At 28.3% G+C, this 26,106-nt stretch overlaps 2 protein-coding genes across 2 annotated transcripts; both read right to left on the reverse strand.

Annotated features, from left to right (window-relative positions):
* Positions 1 to 2,473: 2,473 nt before the first annotated feature.
* LOC132938240 (very long-chain-fatty-acid--CoA ligase bubblegum-like) lies at positions 2,474 to 17,635 on the reverse strand. Its single transcript, XM_061004958.1, has 18 exons — positions 17,344 to 17,635; positions 17,009 to 17,285; positions 9,116 to 9,201; positions 8,928 to 8,971; positions 8,786 to 8,814; positions 8,416 to 8,614; positions 8,188 to 8,322; positions 7,824 to 8,019; positions 6,623 to 6,724; positions 6,391 to 6,537; positions 6,267 to 6,335; positions 6,018 to 6,199; positions 5,461 to 5,626; positions 5,260 to 5,394; positions 5,010 to 5,159; positions 4,802 to 4,942; positions 4,455 to 4,701; positions 2,474 to 4,093 (listed from the first exon to the last, which is right to left on the reverse strand). Exons 3-18 carry the CDS (start codon positions 9,182 to 9,184, stop codon positions 4,017 to 4,019), a joined length of 2,088 nt encoding a protein of 695 aa, XP_060860941.1. The 5' UTR covers positions 9,185 to 9,201; positions 17,009 to 17,285; positions 17,344 to 17,635; the 3' UTR covers positions 2,474 to 4,016.
* A 345-nt stretch (positions 17,636 to 17,980) lies between these two features.
* Positions 17,981 to 21,103, reverse strand: LOC132938241 (cryptochrome-2-like). Its single transcript, XM_061004959.1, has one exon. It carries the CDS (start codon positions 20,825 to 20,827, stop codon positions 19,220 to 19,222), a length of 1,608 nt encoding a protein of 535 aa, XP_060860942.1. The 5' UTR covers positions 20,828 to 21,103; the 3' UTR covers positions 17,981 to 19,219.
* Between the last annotated feature and the right edge of the window lie 5,003 nt (positions 21,104 to 26,106).

A 26,106-nucleotide genomic window follows, 5' to 3' on the forward strand; every position in this document is an offset into this window, starting at 1 on the left:
AGATATCTGTTTTGGGTACCTATGTGGTCCATCAACGCCAAAATAAAAATAAAAGGTATGTTTACAGCCCTTTTGCGCCAAATTTCCCTATACACATGGGTACTTTTTATATTAATTTAACCACTGGAAAAGTGGTGCAAAGCAGTAGGTAGTTTTTAATCATATGGACTCTAGGCAGTAGGCGTAGTAACGTAAATAATTTAGTGCTAAAAGTGGAAAGTAAAGAAATGCTCATAAATAACAAACTCAAGGATTACTAGACTACTAAAGGCAGTAAAAAGAATTGAATTAGAAATAAATGTGGAAAAGACAGAGTAGGTACAATATCTATGATAGCTCTGAGCTCATAGAGTGATTTTGCCAGACGATGTCCACACTCATTACCTACTCATTAGTGTGTGGTATTAATTTTTAGTTTTTACAGATCAGGTACAGACACAGTGCCCGATTTAAGGGGGGCATTAATAAGGGGCACTTAAATTTTAAAACACAAATGATTTTTGAAAAAAAATTTGATTATTTTTAGAAGAAAATATAGGTACAATTTATATCGAAGACATAATGAGTTTATATGTGCGATAAGAGGGAAACAAATAACATGATTTACATAATTTGGGGAAATAAGCCACCCACTGACGACACTTTTAAACTTGGTTTGAATTTTTAAAATGTAAAAGAAAAAAGTGGGTAAGTGGATTTCGCTCTGCTGTACAGACGTACAGAGGTTATAAGTGGGTCACTGTAATGGATGGTGTTAAATTTGAATTCAATGATATAATATCATTGTATAAGAAAAACGATTCTGAGCGAAAACTGTCAGTCAGCCTATGCTATTACTAAGTATATTTGATTATAATATTATTGTGAATAAATTAATTTATATATAACCTATTTACGTGGAACCTTGTTTGAAATGTTCAATCCTTAGCTATAAAAGTTGAACATTTTATACATTTTTAACTACAAAATAATTATTAAATTTTAAATTTGATAAATTTTGTTAAAATACTTATAAAAAAAGTTGTGCCTATGTATTTTCAATACTTTTCAACTGCTATTGTAATAATATATCAGGAGCCTTGCATTAAATTTTCACGCTTTTTTACCCAACAAATAAAATTTTATTGATATTTATGGAGAAAAAAACTAAAAATATTTAAAACTGACAATGTCCGTAAACATCCCAAAAAGAGTCAGCATTTTATGGTGTATAGAAAATGAAAATATAGACATTCAGCAAAATGTTCATATATCTACAGTTATTTGTTTTTGAATAACAATAAAATAACAAAACCGCTACCTACATGAGAAATCGAGTGAATACCCAATCTTGTAAAAATATGAACTTCAAACGCTCGTAAAAATTTAATTTGATTTGACTGTAGACATTTTTTTTTTTTTTTTATATAGGTAGACAAATTTATGAGGAATTGTGTATTACATTTTCAAATCTTAGATTTAAAAAGAAAATTTCTTATGAATTCTCAATTCAAAATAATTTGCTAATTTTCGTGATTTTTCAGTATCTGACAATATTTGAACTTTAAATGCTTATAAATAAAAACTGTGACTAAGGAGTTTTAATATTTTTCAAATGTCATTGTAACAATATAGTAGGAGCCTTGTATTAAATTTACAAGATTTTTTACCCAACAAATAAAGTTTTATTGACATTTATAGAAAAAGACTAGTAAAATTGGAAACAGAAAATGTTCCTAAACAGTTCAAAACAAATCAAAATAATTTGAAAATTTTATCGTGTATAGAAAATGCAAATATAAACAATCAGTGAAAATTTCATGTATACGTTCATTCGTTTTGAAGTTACACCAAAAACCAAAACCGTTTTTAGAGTTGTTTTTCGCGGCGCTTTTGAAAACTATTGAGCATTTTAAAATTTGACCTCCCGAATGCACCAACTAGATTCACTTTCTCATCATACAAGATACTATTGAAGAAAATCGTAGCAGTTTTACACCCCAAACCGTGATGACAGACACAAAAATAATAAAACACATATCATTGTAAAATCAATACATTCATCGCTCCGCTCAGAATCTAAAATAAAAAATAAAAAATAATTGCATATAGTTCAACAACAGAATAATATTATGTATTAAAATAACACAAACTTAAATAATTCAACCTTATGAACTCAAAAAATAATAAGTTTTAAATAATAAAAATAAAATATTCAAATTTGAACCCAATATGGCAAAATATTCCTAAAACATGTTTTTTACACAAAATATTATTTTTTATGCACCAAGAAATTTTGCCCAATTTTTATGCGCTTTTGTATTTTACTTCATAGGTAAATAAATCGTCGAGAAAGCTTATCCTATTGGAGCTGCATACATCTCAGTAAATATATGTAAAAACATAGAAATCCGGTCTCTATTCATAACAATAGCTATGGTGGGATTAAATTATAAATTAATAATTACAAACTACAAAACATTAAACAATGCAATACAATTTGTCATCATACTTTTCTTTAATAACATTTGACCATAATGCACATAAAATCAATCACAATTAAAAAAATATTATGTTCTATAAGCTCGTAATAAATAGTGTCTAATGTTTTAAACATTGTTTACATAAAAAAAGCTCATTATCAAACTGTTTGTAATAAATATAACATTGTACTAAGTTTAAAAATATTAAACAAATGCGATATAAATTTCAAAAAATATAAATATATACTTTGTATTATACTCAAAGTACCATTAACTGCTGTTGGGCAAAAATCATCATTTTTACCCAACTAATTATTGTCTTTTTTAGAAATTCTATATTGATAAGTACTATAAAAACTCAGAGCAGCCGAACAAAGATAGATGAAAGAAATTTATGTTTGGACAAAAGTTAAAATAACAGAAAAAAACACTAATCTTAGAAATCAATTAAGTATTATTTCCGTCAAAGTACTTGAGTGTTTTTATAAGAATTAGGTAATAATGTAACTTAAAAAAAGATAATCATTATAAACATTGAATACAGACTTAAGCCAATCCTGTTCTAATAACTTAATCTGACTTAACCGTTTGATAAAAGTTAATATAATGTGGTAAGAACACTAAATAGGTTCGGTTAAGCAGCTCGTGAGCAAACATGGTGAGCAATCACTCACGCATAAAAAAAATTCATACCAATAACAGATTCAAAATAATTTAACAAGTAAAACCAGACTAAAAATGTAAATTAAAGACTAAACAGTTCTTCCGTGGTTCAAATACAAAAAAAATAAGACAAAGCTTTGTTGCACGATTTTTGTTTTAAAATATACATAATTCGACAAAAAAATCACACAATGGATACTATACGCAACAAACTATGTATAATAGTATTATATAAAAACATCATAATGTTATAATAATTGTTACAAGTAACACAACATTACATTAAGAAGAATTGACAATATTATCACGGATTATACATGAAACCGTACAACAAGTTTGTAATATTTTAATAAGTATATATGTGCACACATATTAGAATAACAATTAATGTTATGTTTTTTATTTTTATCACCAATTAATTAACTTAATTTTAAATAATATTCAATTAAAATATTTCATAAAAATTCTAACTGTTTTGTTTGAAAAAAAAAATAATATCACAATAAAAAATAATTCTACTAAAACAATAATAACTTGTCTATTTAAAATAATTAAATTAAAAAGATAATAGTTACCTACAGAAAACAAAATTTTGTACACAGCACCAGTACAAAAATTCAGATCACAAGGTAACGGGAAATATAATAAAAATAACTTATTCATATTTAAGTACAACAACAATAGTTTCAAGGGATAAAGAAGGAGATATACAATTTGAAAAATAAAATAAAATTTTACAGATTATAGATTTGAAACTGGTACAAAATGATAGAAAACTGTAAATTCAAACACCCTGCGTGAACAATTTGTGTTTTTAATTTTCTTTTCTGATGTAATGTAACATTCATTGTGTAACATGAACAAAAATTGTCTTTTACCAATGTGGTTTCATCAGTCCTTGTAGAACTCTTCGATTAAATCTTTGTATTTTTCGTTCACAACGGGACGTTTAATTTTTAATGTAGGACCTGAAACAGTTAATCATTTACATTATTAGTTGCTTATTAAACAATACATTTAATAGTTATTTAGAAAAATAAAGTAATATTAATGTGCGAAGCATTATAATTGAAGAGAAAAAGATAATAAATGATTGATATTACTGTTGAGAACATAATAATTAAAATAATAAAATGTAATCAATTAAACATCTTTGAAACACATTCAAACAATTTAGAAGGCCATTTTAGTTAATTTAATGACTGTTAAGTTTTATAATAAAATATGATAAGAAATGTAGAAAAATATCTATAAAATAGTATTAATGCTGACATAATGTAATAAATAAACAATAGATAAAAGTTAAATTCGGTTTTTTAATTGGCTTACCTAATTCACCAGTAGGCAAGGAGAAATCAACTGGCATAAAAGAAAACTTTTGGATTTTCTGTGCATTAGATATAGCTTTCTTGTTGGCTGCATCAATGCCTTTTTGTATCGCATCAAAAACTTCTTTAGGTTTGTTTGCTACAACCTCCGATACTTTGGTAAACTTACAATTAAGTGACGATAGCCATGAAATTACTTCAGGTGTTAAAGTGTCGAGTGGCTCAGCAGTTTCAGCATCTACTTCACACTGAAAACAGACAAAAATGTAAATCAACAAAATTAATAAACAATTTTAAGGAAAATAAAACATATACCTATATAATATACATAAATATTATATAATATACCTTTAGAGATAACAGTATGGACAAGAATTTTCTCTTGTCACCTATTAAGAAAGCATTGCTAACAACTGGTAATACGGCTTTAACATTGTTTTCGATTAATACAGGAGGTATGTTCTCTCCACCTGCTGTTATTAACAATTCCTTAAACACAAAACAACATAAATTAATTATGTAAGTAGGAATTTATACTTAATTTAATTCTCCTTACCTTTATTCTTCCAGTAATAGTAACATATCCTTTATCATCTATTTGGGCAATATCACCAGAATGAAGCCATCCATCGGTGTCTAGGGTACTCTCTGTTTTTTCCATCAGATTCAAATAACCCATAAACACATGACGTCCATAAATACACAACTAAATATATTATGTTAAATTAATATTGCATTGAAAAAGCTTTGAATGACATACATTTAATATGTATATTGTAGTACAAAATAAAAATGTTGATATTTACCTCGCCATTACCGTCCTCGTCAGGTTTGTCAATTTTTGAAGTGACTCCTTCTAATGTTTTTCCAACACCAGCAACATTTTCATCAGTTGGATTACTCAATGTATGTGCACCTCCACACTCAGACATTCCAAATGCCTGTTAAACTCATATAAAATTAATTAAAAGTCCAAACAATTGTTAAGAGTATAATTATCATATTACTTCGCACAAAGGTATGTCCAAACTCATAAAATATTTTTTTAGTTCCACTGATATAGGAGCAGCAGCGGAAATAAAATATTTGCATCTATCGAAACCAATAGCACTTTTGATACGACCATATATTAACCATCTGAAGAATTTATACGAGTATGTTTCTCTTTCAACTCTATAATATAAATATCAAAATTATTATTAAATTGCATAAAAAAATAATTCAGGATTTAAAAATATTTGCGTTTACAAATAAATAAATAATTGATACTGAAATAGATTTAAAAATTATATTTTTTTTACATTTTTATTGAACACCAATCCAAATTAATTAATATTGTTTCTATAAATATACTAAGATAAAACCATAGCACTCTACTGGCCTACTGGATATTTTTCCTCTAGGAAAATTTATGAATCATAAATGATTTTGTTAAGTAACCATGACAGCAAAAACTTTACAAAAAATTAGTCAGAAACAAAAAACGTGTATTCAGCCCAAAAACATATTTACCTATATTAAAACTATGCTTTATATAATAATGTCTAGCACTAAATGTACTAACCCTTTCATTGCATCTTCATAATGATTTAAGCCAACTTCTTTAGCCCAATCAGCAATGTACTTCTTCAATGAACCCGATTTTCGGCCAATGCTCACTAATTTTTCATTAATTTTTTCCCAAACACGAGGGACACCTAAGAAAACTGTAGGTCTGGCAGCTTGAAGTGTGTTCACTAAAGAACCCTAAAATCACAAAAAAAAATGTGCCTATGAAATAAGTATTAAGACATTTTAAATCTCACAAACAAACCTTTAGAGCGTCTTTTTCACCAAAAAATACTTGAGCCCCTATTGTGATAGCACTATATATATCAGTGATCTATAATTTTAAATTTTGTTAAAAATTAATCATAAACTGTTGTAGATTTACATACTTGAGCTGCAACATGACTCAAAGGTAAATATGACACAAGAACTTCTTTGCCATCCATCAAGGACAAGAATTTTGTTATCATATATGCATTGTATGTTAGATTATCATGACTAACCATGACTGCTTTTGATGCGCCTTCAGTTCCAGACTATTTATAATATATATTTTATAAAATAATAAAATAATAGAAATCAACAGGAATGTTTTGATAAAAATGTTTAAACAAAATTTACCGTAAATACTAATGTACAACACTCGTTGACTCCCATGGATTTCAATATGGCATTTAATTTGTCATCAGATTCAGCTGATCCAATCCTCATAACATCTTCCCACTAGCAAAACACATAAAAAGGAAATATATTATAATACAATTTTAAGAATGATAACAGCCTATATTTAATAGATAAATATACTCAAGTGAACAAATAGTATGGATGCTGAAGTCACTAATTAGTGACATCATCACATTAAAATGACTTACATATTATGTATATATTATATTAGATAATATGTAAAAATAATGTTTTCAAATAAGGATTTATAAAAAAAAAAGGTATTTATTTTTAAAAGACATTTTGGTTTACACTTTATTAGCCTATCTGAATTGAAAAATATATAAGACGAACACACTGTCAGAAATGACTATCAATTATAATTTATAACTATAGTTTGTTTATATTTTTTAAAAACTTGGTCAATCATAATAGGTATGTACAATAAACAAATATAAATAACAAAAAATACACATACTACGAAAAGGTAATTATTTTTAAATAATACACAGTATTTACGATTGTATTAAAAATGTTTAAATATGCAAAATTGAAAATATTAACTATTATCATGAAACATCCATCAAACTATTTCGTAAAATTATGCAACTCTAAATACTATTACTTATACATAGAGTAAGGAGTTTTATGCACTAAAAGTATCAAAATATAATATATAATATGTAGTCAAAAGCGTGAAAATATGAAATAAATATGCAAGAAAAAAATGTTTAATAGAGTAATATGATGAAAAAGTGCATAATTTTTATTTGATAATTATAATTATTAGTTTATAAATTGATGATGTATCAAAATAATTTAAAACAAATTGAATAACTTGTAATAAGGTATGTACTTAATGAACTTATTTCAATTTTAATTACTTTTTAGTGCTTATAAAATGTATTTATGAATTTTCTTACTTGACAAAAATTATTTTACAATCTTATTTTAAAAAAAATATTCACTTTAAAATGTAATAAATTTTGAACTTTGCTCAAACATCTCACAGAAAAAAAAAAGGTTGCTTTAAGTTTCAAACTATTATGATTTGTAAAAATAACTGATGAACATCCAAAAATGTGAAAATGAAAAAATATGCAATTACATAAAAATCCACTATTTACTTATATATAACATAACTAAACTAATAACTTACAGATAAAACACCCTCTTCAGTAGGTTTGCCTTCATATTGAATGATGGCTTTCAAATGGGGTAGACGACTTTTGATTGATAGTATTTTTTCCAATTGTTTACTATCTTCAACTACAGCAATGTTTGCTTTACTTGTCTCTAAACAGTGGAGACAAGCATCAACAAGATTTGTTGTATACATTCCAGCAGCAAAACCACTTTATTAACAATAAATAATCATTTAATACATTTTAAGATGTTAATAAATATAAACAAAATAAAATAAGACTTCAATAATCAAAGTACACATTAAACATACACAATAGAAATATTTATCTGTCGTGAAAAGTGTACAGTAATTTACAAGTCAAAAAACTTTATCTTACCCAGCATAAATGGCACCTAAGTCTGAGTAAAACCATTCTGGTGAGTTAAACCCGATTATACAGACACCATGAAATCTCTCAAGGCCCAACTTAATAAAAGCTTTAGCAACAGTTCGTACATTTTGTTCATATTCTCTGTAAGTACATTTTATACGTTTATTAAATTAATTGGATATATTTTTGAAGTAATTATAATTTTAATAAGAATAAAATTTTATATATACATACTTATAAGTAACTTTGACCCATTTATTGGCCGATTTATAATTTAACGCCGGTAGATCTCCATATTTTTCAGCACTTTTAGTCAAAAGTCCAGGTACAGATACAGGTGTATTATCTGCACCAGCCTCAATTCTTAAAGTAACTCGGCCATTTGCTTCACTTGTATATTTTTGTGAAGCAGGTAAAACTTGATCTGGTCCATCTAAATATGACAAATTGCATTATATACCTATTTATTTGGGTGAACAGTTAAGAGAGCATCTAATTTAGTTTCAATATTTATTATTATAAATAATTTAATATAATATTTAATTAATAAATTAAACTCTAAAATAATTTTATATTTAATATAAAGAAAGAAACAAAAACTTACAGTTTTCTGCTGGTTTGGAGCTTTCAAAACTTTAATATCGAACATAGAAAAACAAATGAAAAAATATATAATATTAATAATAATTTATAAATTAGCAATGTCTAAATGATTAATTTTTAGAAATCATTTATAAAATACTAACCTCATTGTTGTGTTATTTTCAACAGCACTAGGTAAAAATGAATTCTATGAAACAAAAATCAAAATATTAATATAATGACCAGAAACAAGAAAAATATTTCTTAATAGGTACATTTAACTATATTTTGTGTTTTGATCTATCGATTATCTGTAAGCACTACAATTATATTATATTTTACAGTAACTAACCTCTTTTATTTTGTATTGATTTCCACCATTTTGCATAACGCTTGGAATAATATCACCGTCATCACTCATAGTGAATCAAATAAGTACTGAAAAAATAAAAATAGAGATCAATTATTATTAAAACAGATTACAAATCATTAGGTATATTATCTGTTTAATCCAATTAGGGAATTTAAAATGTGATAACATAGGTATATCTGATGAACTACATTAATTATAATATTATATTATTGGGTATTAAAATAATTATATTTCCATGATTTATGGTAGGATTGGTCATAAACCAAAGTTCATTTTTATTCTCTAAACATACCTATTTGGCAATATACCTATAACAAACCTTTTAATCTGCTTTAAAATGAAATATACGCTACACTACAACTATTTATTACATTTATTTTGATTACAGAATTGTCAATGGGTACCTATTTCACAAATTATTTCATACAAAGGATTATAAAAAAATTTGATTTTCTCCCTTCAAAACTTCTTTCTCAGTAATTTTTTTTTTTTTTTAATTTATCAAAACATCTATGATTAACTTCCACTCATTAGAGGTGTATAGCAGACATTCTCAAACTTTTGTTCCTGTATATCAGTGTTGTATGGAACAATCTTACACTACTAATGACTATATATAGAACTATTCAACTATACAAATTCTTAATAAATTTATAACAATCATAATTTTAATTTTACAATATTTAGTATTCACACAAAATATAAAGTAAATATTAGATCAGTGACAATCATCAGCAAAATTATTTATTTATTCATTTTCCATACCGCCACAACCAGGCCTAACGCATAACACTGTCACCAAGTAGCCTTCCATATACCATCAATGATACACATTCGACATATCACAGTTTGAAAATTGCTTTATAGAGTATATTAGAATTTTGATAATTCTAATAACCCAAAAGTATTATTTTAGAAAAAAATTTCACATCATTGTAAAACCAAGAATTTTTTCAGAATTAAAATTTTTTTATCAATTATTGCTATATTTTAAATTTCAACAATAACTAACAAAAACAATAACCAAGACATGTGTGTTTATATCATAGGTAATTATAATCTTCAAATATTTATAGTTTATTCTGTTGATAGTCTTATTTATAAAGTCATTGAACCTATGCAGCCGTGTAGGTACAATGTACCTATTTTAAAGTGTTATTTTTTTATCATAAGAGTTAAAATTTATTTACTTTAGTAAATTTTGTTAAACGTTTTATATATATCTAAGAAGTATATGATACCTAAATATCTCAAATTTTGTTAATGATTATTTAATTATAATATCTATAAAATCGAACGATAGATTTTCTTCTGTACAAAAAATAAGCAAGACTTGAAAAAATTGTAAGTGATCTGACCTTCCAAGTTTTAAGTACCTTTACTATTTTCATGTCTTCTTTAAAATAGGAAGGTAGGTATTCAAAAATGACCTTCAGTTTATATACATATACTAATATTTGGCATTGCTTATAAATTACAATGTTAGATTTAAGATTGAACAAACGCGATGATTAAAAATATAAAATTATGTTCAAAATTACAGTGTAAATTATAAATATATTATATATTATATATATTCCTCTTGGAATATTACATCAATATTATAGAATTTTTTTATTATATTCACCTATCAGAAGAAATTTAAAAAATGTGATTTTGATTATAATATAATAAGAATTTTTAATTTATCATAAATAAGTACTGTTACAGAAAACTCTATATTAAAAAATAATTAATAAAAGTAGGTACCTACCTACAATATTAATAATTATTCTAACATCACAGACTGGTCAAAGATTTATTATTTTAAAAGTTTACTATGTTTTTTTTACCTATAATAAGCCAAATAATTGAATAGTATATTTAGTATTTACCTACTTAATAAATTAAGATAACATAAAATGAATTTCTAGTTGAGAGATCAACAGTAATTAATTGATTTAATATTTTAATCAATGCAGAAAGAAGTACGTACATAATATGAACTTTCTGAAAAATATTACCTAATTAGACAGTATAAAGATAAATTGATTTTTCACCAACAACAAAAATGTATAGTAGCCAATGGGTTTGTTGTAATTTTGAGTAATAGTGAATTATTAGATTAGTAAGAATTTATAATTGACCTCTTCAATAATTTTTAATGAAAAATTAATGTTTATTGTAAGACAAGAATTATTATAAAAGCATTTTTTCAGAAAAATTCTAGGTAATTGTAATAAATCACTTAATTATATTATACTAACTACCTTTTTCTTAAATTTAAAAATTACAACATGAGCTTACACGCTGGCTTCAATTATATTCGAGATTATGAATATTATTCATACAACAACAATTATTATTAGGTAATAAGAATTAAAACCTTGAACAAATTGTTCAGTACCTACATTAAATTATATAATTAATAACTATTTTACTTATTTTAATTTGTAAAACAAAGTATTACGAGAACTAGGCACTTTATATAATTAGGTATACCCAGTTATAATAAATGTTAATTTTTATTTATTCATTAACTACCTACATTACAAAACAATTAAAATATTCTGACAGGTACATTGAAGGGAAAATTGAAAAAATAAACATAGGTAAGTTGTTTTAAATGTCATATAGACTTGATTTCTTTATCATTTAAAATGCATCAATAAAATTATAGCATTCTCATCTGATTTGTTTAATTATGTTTATATGTATTCAATAAAAAATGTATAAGAATTATAACCAAATATTTTTTTTTCCATATATTTTCTAAGAAAAAAACAACATAATATTTGTATAGGTAGTATCAGGTCTAAGAAGAAACTAGAAAACAAGGATGTGGACTACTTAAATATTTATTGAAACAGGTTTAGTTTAAAATCAAGTTTATAGTTCATCTGTTATTCAAGATGACCTCAAAAATATATACCTATCTAAAATCAACTAACCTTACTAACAATATAGTGCCAACTTACTACATATATCACAACATTCTGATAACTGTTTCCTCGAAGGGTATTCTATATAGTGTATCAAGCTATTTTAAACATAATCATTTAATTACCTATATATATTATATTATTATTACCTACCTATGTCATATTTGTTATTTGTAAACAGGTACCTATTTAAAAACCTATAAATTATTACATTTATGTAATAAAAACCTATAAATTATTACATTTATTTGACACAAGTAAAGTACAGTAAGATCTATACATATATATTTGTTTTAGAGTAACACCGAAAACCAAAATCGATTTTGTGGAAAACCTATTTTGCGTAAAAATTCCCGTTTTTCTTTAATTTTTATGTTGTTTTTCCTGGCACTTTTGAAAATTATTAGGAATTTTAAATTTTAAATGTTGAAAAATAAGTGTCCACTGTAATTTGGTACATACTTCTAGTATAATTACAGTGAAACTTCCAACTAACAAAATGTTCTGTTTAATTAAATATTTTTGTGTACCAAACCAAATTAGAACCAAATGTAGGTATTTAATTCTATTTTACGAAATTCTCTGTAATACAATTTTTTTTGTTGCTCATGAGGCCATGAGACTTTGTAATATGGAAGTATATCATTGTACCTACATGGCTACTTAAAAAAAAAATAATAATTTTATTTGGATACATTTTAATAATTATAGAGCTGCGAGTTTATGCAGTAAAAAAGCTTAAAACATGCATTTAAAATATCAAAAATTCACTTTAAAATGCACTATACATATATCCTGAAAAATAAATTCAAAATTCAAAATATAAAATCTATAAAAATCGATCAAGCTGTATTAAGAAAAAAAACTATATTTTTAATCATTGAGGAAAATGCTTAAGACAAAAATTAAATAACAATTCATAAAATGTGAATAAAAAGTTTTTAATAAATATTAAATGAGATTTGTAAAAATATCAAAAAAAAAAGTAATAAAGACTGAAAAATTGACCAATAAAAGATAAAACAAATCATTAAATGAAAAAAATATTCTAAATTGAATTTGTATGTACCTAATTTAAACTTTGAGTTAAAAAAGTTATGTTTAACAAAATGATAAAAAGAATGAATTTTCCAATAAATGTACAGCTATATATATATTATACAGTCACAATATTGATTTAAATCTTTAATTTATTTTATTTTATTAATAGAGATATCAAATATGATAGATATAAGGAGGAGTGTTATGAGCAAAGAACCTCACGTATTTTCTTCCTCTAAAATTTCTTAGGTGCTCAAGCCCACCTAATACTTATGGGTGATTTGTTTTTTATAGTGGGGCCTAGTGCCAAGATAATAAAACTATTTTTTTTAGGAAAAGAAGAAAGTGCTATTTATAAGTATAGATAATAACTACCTAATTAGGAAATATTGTAATAGATAATATTATAATGATTTACAGGGGGATTTACTTAATAATAATCATAAACCAAGCAAGACAATTTGATATTTGACAATATTTTAAAATAAATACACTCACTAATCAGTGATCAAGGATTTTTCTAGCTACAAATGAATATCTACAAAATAAAAAGCAAATGAGTAAATAATTTGATTAGAGGATAATTAATTTGCATAGTATTATGAGTTATGACTCATAAAATACACAAGGTCTTGAGGTATTAACTAATTGTCTACACAAATACAGTAATCCATTCATAGTTTTAATAGCTTGTATGATTAAACAAGAATTTCAACATAAAGAGGGATTAAACTAACAAAAAATAGTCACTATTTTCAAAAAAAATTGTTTTAAATAATTGCTCCAAAAATATTACTAAGATACCCTCGAAGATACCCAAGTAATTAAAAATGAACACCTAAGAATATTAAAATTTTAACTGTACCTATTATAGGTAGGTACCTAGGTAATTTGATTTTGTAATTACTAATTACTAATCAGTACCTAATTACATATTTAACAACATACTAGGTAGATAATTAATGTAAAATATGTAGGTAAGTACTGGACTATATCTTATTAGAAATATAATTTTAAAACACAGAGGTGTCTTAAAATTATAAAGAGATGTCTTATAAATAATTTTATAAGTAAGTAGACCTAATGAACCTAATGAACTGGAACTGAACTGAATCTGGCAATAAGTTCTGAAATATATTATATAAAATTAAGTGAAACATTTTGCCAATAAAATTAATATTGAAAAACATATTCTGTTTTGCATACTTATACTACCTATACCTAATTTAATTTACTCCGAGTTAAAATATTATTATTGAATTATGTTAAAATAAATAAATACAAAATTGTGGGTTCTAGGTGAGTTAATATTATATAGTTAATATATAGTAATATAGTTATATATAGTTATTATATAGTTAATATTATATATTTTATATTATTTTAGTCATTAAATAAGAAAGTAAGTACACTCTACAAACTAATTTCAAAAGTTATATTGGAACAATTTGTAGAATATAGTAGGTACATATTAAATATCTTAAGGTACGTATTTTTTCAACTCTATTTAATTTTTATAAGAAAAAATTAAACATTGTACAAAATTTAATTTGAATAATTAAGTTCTTATCAGCTTTAAAATTTAAACGTCACAGTTCATAATACCTTGCATTTAAATTTATAAGCCTAGCATGCAAGTACCTATATCAGAGGCGGATCGAGGTCACGAGGTCCTTATCCAAACCGTAAAGGAGAAATAAATGGACCAACAAAAAATATTTTACTTTAATGCTTATTTTTTTTTCATTATTTTTCTATGTAGACCCCTAATAACTTACTAAACAAAAAAGATTTACTGAAACTAAACACATTTTTTCAAAACATTCGGACCCCTTTGAAACTAATTACAACCACAGACCTAAATCAATTATGAATAAATATTGCAATGTTCAAACGTGTAGACTATTTCTTTTATTTATTTTTCAATTAACTACCAATGTATTACATTTGTGAAATTAAAAGAAATTTGTTTATTATAAATATCATATAATATAGGTAGGTTAGATAGGTCTACCTAAATCTATTTGTCTTTAAGTATAAGTGCACCTAGGAACATAGGTACCTATATGAATGAGCAAAAAATGTCACAAATTTTCTTCAAATTACCCAGCAACAATTAATAATAAAAGCCGTAATTTTTACATGCCGATTAGCGTTTTTTAAATAAATACCCCGATAAATACTAAACTCAATAAAATACTTGTTTAATAATGCACCTAAATAATAGGTTAGTAAAACCAACATTCAAGGACATTTATTTAAAGTTATAGGCAGGAAGTGCAAGTGTATACATATTTTGTTAATGGGTTTATCTTAATATCAAAATATATATTTACTATAACATGACATAAAGTAGGTAATCTGTCAAAAAAAAATCAATCAGATATTTTACATAATTGTAGATAGACGAGAAGATAGACACGTATAAAAATATACATGTAGGAACCGGGTAACTACCTCAAGCCGATATTACACTAGTCATCGGTCAATCGACAAAATGTACTTTCCTTCGATGTTTACCAACTTTAAGTCGAAACAGTGTAATACCGGCCTAAGGTACCCCATTCTTACTTAATTGGGTATACATGTATATTTTTATACGTGTCCATCTTCTGACCTATCTAAAATTATGTAAAATAACCATTTGATTGTTTAACCTGTTTTATACTGGCTTATTACAATATTCAAATTTGGTAATAGGTATTATTCAGTATGCATACAATGATAAGTAAACCCAACTAAATTAATAAAATATGACACTTTTAATAGTGTAATGGTGTACCTAATATTCAATAAGCAGATAAAATATAATATCGGTATTGAGATAGGTACACATACCTAATATGTTGTGCTTATCTTGTGTCAATAATGACTATTTAAAATATATAGGGCTTCTTGCGTTAACGAAGAGCACACTCCAGGGTATGTAAAAATATAACGAAAAGAAATGGTCTATAATTACCAGGAAAAAACCCTAGAGCCTAATGTTTTTGGACTTGAGAGCACCGCCTAGAGCAGAGGCACACTCGAATAATCAAATTCTGGAAACAAATTCAAGACAAAAAAATACAAAAAAAAAAAAAAACCGTTTGATACGATTTGATAGGTAGTAAAGTAAGTTTTTAATGTTCCCAAAACGAGCAAACATTTTCTTATTAAAGACTCAATGAGATAGAGAAGAATAGCATATTTTGTGTTATACCTACTCAATATTATGGAAATAATTATGCTAATTAAATACAACGCAAATATGCAAATATCTTGTCGAAGTTCGCACTGTCGTCTACAGACAAACGACAATATGGAGTGCGAAAAAAAAACGATCTTATTCAATTCAAATTTATCAGTTGGTCGCGCGAGACGTCCTGACCTCTGTGTCGGACTCGTATTATCATACATCACACGCATTCACAAACACGGAATAGGTACACAATCTTGGGCAGGAATAATATTATTATTGACAACCTAACAACGACATTGGTTTTTTTACACAACACAGGACTTCTCAACAAAATTTAAGTTATATTATGTTATACTGTCTTTTCTTTCTTGTATTTTTTTTTTTTTTTCTTTTTTTTTCTTCTCCTTCATATTTAATGTATCTATATACAAAAATTTCTAACCCTGTATAGTATTGTATAGCATTAATGTCGTCCAATGGCCATAGTCGCCGCGGATATAATATAATAAAAAAAAAAAAAAAAAAAAATTATTATTGATGTCAGACGTGAAACACCGCCTAATGGTTCGTGTATTTTACAGAAATTAATCGCACGAACACCTATTACGAACTACGATTGAAGGAGGATAGACAGTGTATTATTAATATTCTACAAAGGTGTGGGCCCGGTCGTGAGTTAGCCTGTCGGACCGTCCTCCTTCGTGCAAAGTAAAATGCCAAATAATTTACCTCTTCGTCGGACGTCGAATATGATATTACGGAAAAGGACGATCTTGTCGGCCACTACGCGTCTTCTTCGGGAGCCGACCGACAGAGTGTTACGACCAAGTCTGCGACGACAATACTGACGTTACGAGACGTCTCTCGTGTGGATCGCACGGGACGGTAGCGGCGGCACTCGAACGCGAAAAGTGCGAGTAGCGAGTGGCGGCCGACGGACGGCGGTGGATCGTGTGCGACCGGCTACGAAATCCAAACGACTCTCGTGTGTGACTTCCTCCTCCTCCTACAACGACGACTTTATAATATAGATAGGTAAGTAGGTACTAGCGCCGGCTGTATACTGTAGTAGTTTCCTGTACACTTATCGGCGTTGAAGACGATAAGCAAATTTTACGACTGTCAAAATATAGCCCGACGCAGTCGTGATTTAAACGACGAAACGATTTATAATAATAATAAACGAAAAAGCCGATAACGCGAGCGAGAGACGTTCCGAGGGGGGCCACGTCGGAGGACGACGACGACGGCGGATGAGTGTTGGAAATTATTTATAAATATAATTGCACATACACATTATGTATACACCCATACAATATTGTATTATTATTATTACTATTATTACCGCGACGGCGGCTGATGATCGACACGGTGTTTGTGTGTAATAATAATAATTACGACTGTAATTTATTGAGCACCGCAAATGATAATTGTTGTCGTTGTTATAGGTACAGTATAGTGCGAGTTGCGATTTTTTCAGTTATTCGCAGCACTCGCGCTGGTGAGTAAATAATAATATGTATTATTTTTTTCACGGCGACAACGACAGCAACTGTGACACGCACGTACACACTACACTGGCGTACTCCGGTACTCGTGGTATCGGTCGCGGAAACGGTTACGGGATTGGAAATCGGCGTTGGCGCAAAAGGTGATCGCTCCCGGTCGGATCGTGGTGGCGTGACGTCACCTATGCGGCCCGTGGTCCGTATGGCCGAGTACGCGTGGCTGCCGCCGTCGCCGCGTCGTCATGGAACAACCGCGGCAGCGGCCACACCTACGCCTCGAACACCCGGCGCTTGAACGAAACCGCTGTACGCGCACGTGACGACGTGGTCGACGGTCGACCCGGCGGCGCCGGACCGATGACGTATGGCTGGGCGGGCTTTCACGATCGCGCCACTCCGGCAGCGGCCAATGAGAAACGGGCACACCGCCGGGCCACGACGCTAAAATAGTAAATTATGCGTACCGAAATGCGAATTCCGACTTCTGAGCGCAACTACGGAACGAGGCATCCTTTTCTTTTCTAATTTTTTTTCGCCTCAGTTCTTTGGATTTTTTAGAAAATAATTCGTTCAAAAACGAAGTATAAGTGCCGACAACAGTATATATTTTATTAATTAGATAGGTATTATATTGAACAGTGGAAACAAACCGCCACGACCCGTTTCTCCGCCATGACCAGTTTTAAACGTCATAATAATAGTAATATGCTGCTGACTGGATTTTTTGACGAAGACCGTGATTATTTTTCGTTTCAAGGTTGTCGTTGTTGTTGTTATCGTCATCATCATCATCATCATTCATCACCATTCACCACTTTCATTATCATGGTCATCATAATATTCGGTTGTCGTGTACTCGTGTACAATAGTACAACGTACTCGTTTTCGCTTCGGGTCTTCGGGAACTAATTAGTACGACCAACACACGTCACACGATATACGACTTGACCGTCATGTATACAATATTGCGTAACAAAAAACAAGTAACAACAACAAAATTTCAATAAATGTAATTATAGTCAATACCTTACTTAAATACAATTTGTTCAAACAAGGTTCGATTTTTATTCAGAAATAACTTAAGTTATAATATTAAAAATAATATATTGCGAAAATAAATAATGTTTTTTAGTACAATAGGTTACAACATAGGTACTATATTAATGTGAAAATTTGAAACAATACTTACAATAATTATTTTAATTAGATACCTACGTAAATACTTACTAAGTACTAATTAAATATACAAAAATATTAATCGTTGAATTAAAAAAATAGTAAAAACATGACAAATATTGACAATAATAATATACATTTCAAAGTTAACGTACAGTACCTATAACAAAAATATAATTAAAATCGGTTAAAAGACTGAAGATCACATTAGCAATTATTTATTCAAAACAAATTGGGTAACTAAACAACATAACAATCATTTTAATTTAGGTTTTTTTATATTTTTCTTATCGGGGGATGTTGACACATTTCTAGATTTTTTACTATTGGAACTCTTGCCAGCTTTGGTAGTCTTATAAGCCAATGACATTTTTGTAATATTGTTTTTGTATACATCTTCGTGCACTACCACTCGTTTTGGATAATGCACTCCAACCACACAACCAGCTCTTTCTTGAATGGACTTGGGTGCCGACCATGGTTCATATATATACTGATCTGGATATTTGGCCAATTCTGGGATATATTTTCTGATGTAATCACCACTCTTATCAGTCTTCTTACCAAATGCAACTGGACTGTAAACTCTAAAAAATTGATGGAAAAATGCTGACGCCGACAACCACATCCAATTCCCAGCGTTCATTGACCAATCGGCATCAAGCAATAATTCTTCAAATACAGCTAAACCCTTTTCCCAAGATATCCACAAGTCTCCTCGGGTTAAAAAACATGCAACAGCATGTCTGGCTAAATGGTGTATCCAGCCTTCATCTCTCAGCTGTCTCATGATGGCATCAATGAATGGATATCCTGTCTTACCATTTGTCCAGGCTTCTAGCGCATCAGGATTGTTGTCCCACGGTACCTGACAGCAAATTGAATTGCCAACCATTTTATCAAAATTGGGAGTTGAAGCACCAACAGTATAATAAAACTCTCTCCAATACAACTGACCAATCAGAGATACAGGAGGTTTAGAATGAGGGCTATTACCTATAACTTCTTTTAATCTGTAATAAAAATGACTAGCCGATAAACACCCAAATTTCATATATGGACTTAGTACAGTAGTGCTGGGCTTTAGGCTATTCGGTGATGTATTTGGTTTTTCAAATTTACATACCCATGTCTTGTTTTTCATATATTCTTCCAAACGCCTGAGAGCTTCTTTTTCTCCACCAGGGTACAAACACGGTTTAAGTTCTGCAGGGTTGAAACCCTTTAATGTTAACAATTCGTCCAGCGTTGGCACATCAAACTCTGGGTTGTTTAAGTCATCATCAAGTAGACACTCAGAAGGCAACATATCTGGTGCAGGTATTGGTCGACGAGGAGTTGGCATCGAGCCAATAACAGATACAAACTTCTGATAAGTCATTGGAACGCTGCCTCCATTTGCCCTGAGTACAAGTTCAGTGTTATAAATAGTGTGAGAGACCTTTTGTTCTACTTTAACACCATGTTTTCTGGCCAGTTGTTCCACTTGATTGTCCCTCTCTCGAGCATACGGTTCAGTGTCCAACTCGAAAGTCAACAGTTTAACATTCCATTTGGCAAATAAATCTGGAAAGACTTCGTGTGGCAACCCTCTGATAACGTACAGTCGCGTGCCCAGTTGTCGGAGTGTCGTGTCCAAGTCCACGAGACTCTGCTGCAAGAACCTCCAGCGATTCGCACCTGCCCGTATGTATTTGCGAAAATAAGGGTCCAGTATGTAAATGGGTCTGAGCTTGTAACGCTCACCGCTACTGTTCTTCGCTTCACACGATAATTTGAACGCGGGGTTGTCGTGCAGACGCATACCTTTCCGGAACCAGTGCACGGTTGTCTCGTGTCCCGCATCAGCATCGTTCTTGTCCATGTTGTTAATATTACGATATTATGATCTTGTTGTGTTTTGTTATGCGTAAATAGATCAAGTGGACAAGGTAGGTAATCCGCAAATTTAAGATAGGTACCTACTTTTGGGCGGCGCGAGTGTAATGATTTTATTACGAGCCCTTTAGTAGTTTCAGATTTTTTGACATCATAGGTATAAAAATAATCAACTATCAATAGTATTCATTTTAAAATTGAAAGTTTCAACTTGAGTCTTGAATTTTTAAACGTAAGAATCTATAATCTATAATAATCTAATCAAACGATTTTTATCTTTATCGTGATATCATGTGATAACAGTTGTATACAAATTTATGATAAGCCCCTAGCGCCTATGTCTGTGCATCAGCGACACACAACTACTTTACTACTGTTCTACTCATGACCAGGACCGATTGGCCCGGCGAGTTACCGAGTAAAACTCGGTGGCCCGCGACAATTTTGGGCCGTTCAAGTCATGAGGGGCCACGCTGACTGAAAATATGATAAGAGTTAAAAGTTGAAGAATTTGAGACTATAAAATAAAACTATTCACGGAATAATAACGTACCCATAGGCCGCCAGTTTGTAAGTGGGCTGGTAAAGTACTGAAAACTTAGTGGGCCGGGTTTGTCCAATCTGGCCCTGCTCATGACAAATTATGTCATGGACGATGGACCATGGGCATACCATGATATAACTATTTAAGTATATAACTATTAGTTGATGATATAGATACCTACGGGTGCCCAAATCAAAAGTTCTGCCAAAAACAAACACACCCGTGTAAACTAATCTACAGTACCACAGGCTAATGACCTAATAGTCAAAACCTTAACCCTAATAAAAAAAAAAAAATTATTATTTAAAGTCCTTGTACATTTTTAAGCTATGAGAATGGGGCAAATGTAAACAAATACAATATTTGTTTTATAGAAAATGTAACAATAATAACCTCTTGGGTTTAAATTAATTTTGTTATAAATGTGAGAGTATAATTAAATTACAAGGATCAATAATCGATTAATTTTCTATGGAAAAATTGTTTTTATATTTGCCCAATTTAGTTTAACATTTGTGTACAATATTAAATAATTGGAAATTCATAAGAATATTCAAGATGTAGTTAGTGTTAGAGTGCATATTTTAGTACAGATTTATTTTTACTTATTCAAGAAGATAATGGGCCACTAAATATGGAGTCTGAACAACGTGGGTCTATACACGATATACCACCTATACCTACTGAGTACAGATATAGATTATAGAGATATAGGGATAAGGGACAAATTTCAATTAATTAACACACTGACACTGCAGTGTAATATATTATCAATAAAAATTATCATATATCCATTATAAATTATCTATCCACCATGCAGATACCTGCACAATATAGGTATAGGTACTATAAATACCTTTTTATTATCTATCTACAATCTACTACAAAGTATTATAATATAACAATAATATTTCGAGTGATGTGAAAAAAAAAATTTTATCGTAGGTGTATAAATCCCCACTACAGTAGTTTTACCCGATTTCCGCTTACGTAATCCATAACTAATTCTAGTAAAATCTAGCTGATGGCATTGAATAAAAAACATTTTGAACCAAATGTAGTCTTATGCCCATATAACTACTTTAAACTTCGAATGTTTAATAAAGAAACCACTAAACCAGTAGGTATATAAAATGTCAGATTTCTAAAATAAAAACAAAAATATAGTTCTTTGAAGTTATTTAACATACATATTATTTGTTTTTAAATGTGGCTAGTTTGACCACATTACAAAGTGCCAACTTTACGAAACTGATTATTTTTTCAAACTATCGTGAAATAATTGATGGTTTAAAAAAATTTACCTCTTCACATCTATATTTTTAATTTCATAACGTCATTATATACCTACCGTAAAACGTTTGTAGATCTCAGATCTGTATGACTCTATAGTTTATACTTTATATACATACCAATACCTAATCAAAAGTAGAAAAATTAGAAATAAAATTTCCACAAACCCCAATTTTGATAAAATGAAAAATTGTAGCATTTTTTGTAAACATGAAATAATTTAAAAATATTTTTGCCCTTTCTGTGCTAAATATAAACATGGGCACAAAATATGTGACTTTTTTTAGCTTTTCTTCGATTAAGTATGATTAAATGTTTATTTGCAAATAAAAAATAGGTGGCCAAGTGGCTGTCGCTCTGCTGTACAGTAGGTTTGTAGGTTACAATGATATAATATCATTGTATAAAAAAACCGGCTAAGTGCTAGTCTGACTCGCGCACGAAGGGTTCCGTACCATCATCAGCTATACATGTTGGCAACAATAATGCTTATATTATATTCTAGGATTTTTAGTATTTGTTGTTATAGTGGCAACAGAAATACATAATCTGTAAAAATTTCAACTTACTAACTCATGGTTCGTGGTAACGGACGGACGGACAGACAGCAGCGGCGCCTTAGTAATGGGGTCCCGTTTTACTGTACGGAACCCTAAAAACGATTCTGAGCGAAGACAGCCAGTCAGCTTATGATTATTGATATTACTAAGTATATTTGATGATATTATTGTGAATAAAGTAATTTATATATAACCTCTTTACGTGGAACCATGTTTTAAATTTTCAATCCTTAGCTATAAAAGTTGAACATTTTATAAATTTATAAAATAATTATTAAATTTAAAATTTGATATATTTTGTCAAAATTCAAACTTAAAAAGCTTACTAAAAAAAATTGTGCCTATGTATTTTTAATAGTTTTTTACTGTTATTGTAAAAATATATCAGGAGCCTTGCATTAAATTGTCACGCTTTTTTACTCAACAAATAACATTTTATTGATATTTATAGAAAAAAAAAACTAAAAAATTTGAAAACTGACAATGTCCGTAAACAGCTCAAAAATAGTCAAAATATTTTTAAAATGTTATCAAGTAAAGGAATTGATTAAATGAACATTCAGTAAAATGTTCATGTATCTACAGTAATTCGTTTTTGAATAACGATAAAATAACAAAACCGCTACATGAGAAATCGAGAGAATATTGTAAAAATATGAATTTCAAACGCTCATAAGAATTTGATTTGATTTGCTTGTAGACATTTTTTTATTATAATGGTAGAAAAACTTATGAGGAATCTTGTATTTTCAAATCTTAGATTTAAAAAGAAAAATTTTTATGAATTTTCAACTCTAAATAATTTGATAATTTTCGTGATTTTTCCGTATTATGTCAAAGTTTGAATTTAAATGCTTATAAAAAAAATTGTCATTCTAACAATATTATATTAAGAGCCTTGTATTAAATTGTCAAGCTTTTTTACTCAATAAGTAAAAAATAATGACATTCAAATAAAAAAAAAGTCGGTAAGTGGATGTCACTCTGCTGTACAGTAGATTACAAGTGGGTCACTGTAATGGATGGTGTTAAATTTGAGTTCAATGATATAATATCATTGTATAAGAAAAATGATTCTGAGCGAAAACTGTCAGTCAGCCTATGATATTACCAAGTATATTTGATGATATTATTGTAAATAAAGTAATTTATATATAACCTATTTACGTAGAGCCTTGTTTTCAATTTTCAATCCTTAGCTATAAAAGTTGAACATTTTATACATTTTTAACTACAAAATAATTATAAAATTATAAATTTGACAAATTTTGTCAAAATTTGAACTTAAAATGCTTATAAAAAAAAATTGTGCCTATGTATTTTTAATATTTTTCAACTGCTATTGTAACAATATATCAGGAGCCTTGCATTAAATTTTCAAGTTTTTTTACCCAACAAATAAAATTTTATTGATATTTATAGAAAAAAAAACTAAAAAAATTGAAAACTGACAATGTCCGTAAACAGCTCAAAAAGAGTCAAAATATTTTCAACATTTTATGGTGTATAGAAAATGCTAATATAAACATTCAGGGAAATTTTCAAGTATCTACAGTCATTCGTTTTTTAATTACAATAAAATAAGAAAATTGTTACATGAGAAATCGAGTAAATATCAAATGTTGTAAAAATATAAATTTCAAACGCTCACAAAAATTTAATTTGACTTTCTTGTACATTTTTTTTTTTGATAAAGGTAGACAAACTTATGGATAATCTTCTCAACTCAAAATAATTTGTTAATTTTCGTGTTTTTTTCGTATTTTGTCAAGATTTGAACTTTAAATGCTTTTATAAATAAAAACTGTGACTAAAGATTTTTAATTTTTTTCAAATGTCATTGTAACAATATAGTAGGAGCCTTGTATTACATTTTCAAGCTTTTTTATCCAACAAATACAGTTTTATTTACATTCTTAGAAATAAAAACTAATAAAATTGGAAACTAAAAATGTTCCTAAACAGTTAAAAAAAATCAAAATGTTATCGTGTATAGAAAATGCAAATATAAACCTGAAAAATATATCTTGGGCGCCACTGTGCTTGACAACTACCGTACAGTAGAGTGGTACCCTTTTTTAAATTTGATAAATTTTGTCAAAATGCTTATAAAATAAATATTGTGACTATATATTTTTAATATTTTTCAATTGTCATTGTAACTATTTGTTAGAAGCCTTGTATACAATTTATAAGCTTTTTAACCTAACGAATAGATTGATTTATTGATATTAATAGAAAAAAAAATAATTTTATGAATTCTTAATGAATAAAATAATTTGCTAATTTTCGTGATTTTTCCGTATTTTATCAAGATTTGAACTTTAAATGCTTATAAATAAAAACTTTGACTAAGGATTTTTATTTTTTTTATCTGCCTTTGAAACAATAACCTAGGAGCCTATTATAATTTTTTTTTTTTATCATTGAATATCTTCTTTACAATTTATTACAGATAGGTACATAAAACACATAAATATAATAAGGAGATAAGGATTATATTTTATAAAATTAAATACAAATCGGAGTTTATAATCATTGATTTCTTGATTTCTTTTAGTAAAAGATGAACAAAAATAAAATAACATCATGTAGTAATTTTTTTTATAATTTTTCAATTATAACAGTGTCTTTATTATATTTTATAGATTAAAATTTAAAAAATAACATTTTTTTGTGTCATATACGTTTAATAAATATTGTATTTTTATTTTTTACAACACAAACGTCCGTATTTTTATATGAATATATACAGGCATACCGTAGGTACTTTTTTAAATACCTATACAGATTTATTTTATACAGCGGATAAGATTTACTACCGATATATATTCCGATATTCGTATGTGATCCAAGTACGTGAGCAAA

Source organism: Metopolophium dirhodum, chromosome 2 (assembly GCF_019925205.1).
Source record: "Metopolophium dirhodum isolate CAU chromosome 2, ASM1992520v1, whole genome shotgun sequence".
NCBI classification, from domain to species: Eukaryota; Metazoa; Arthropoda; class Insecta; order Hemiptera; family Aphididae; genus Metopolophium; species Metopolophium dirhodum.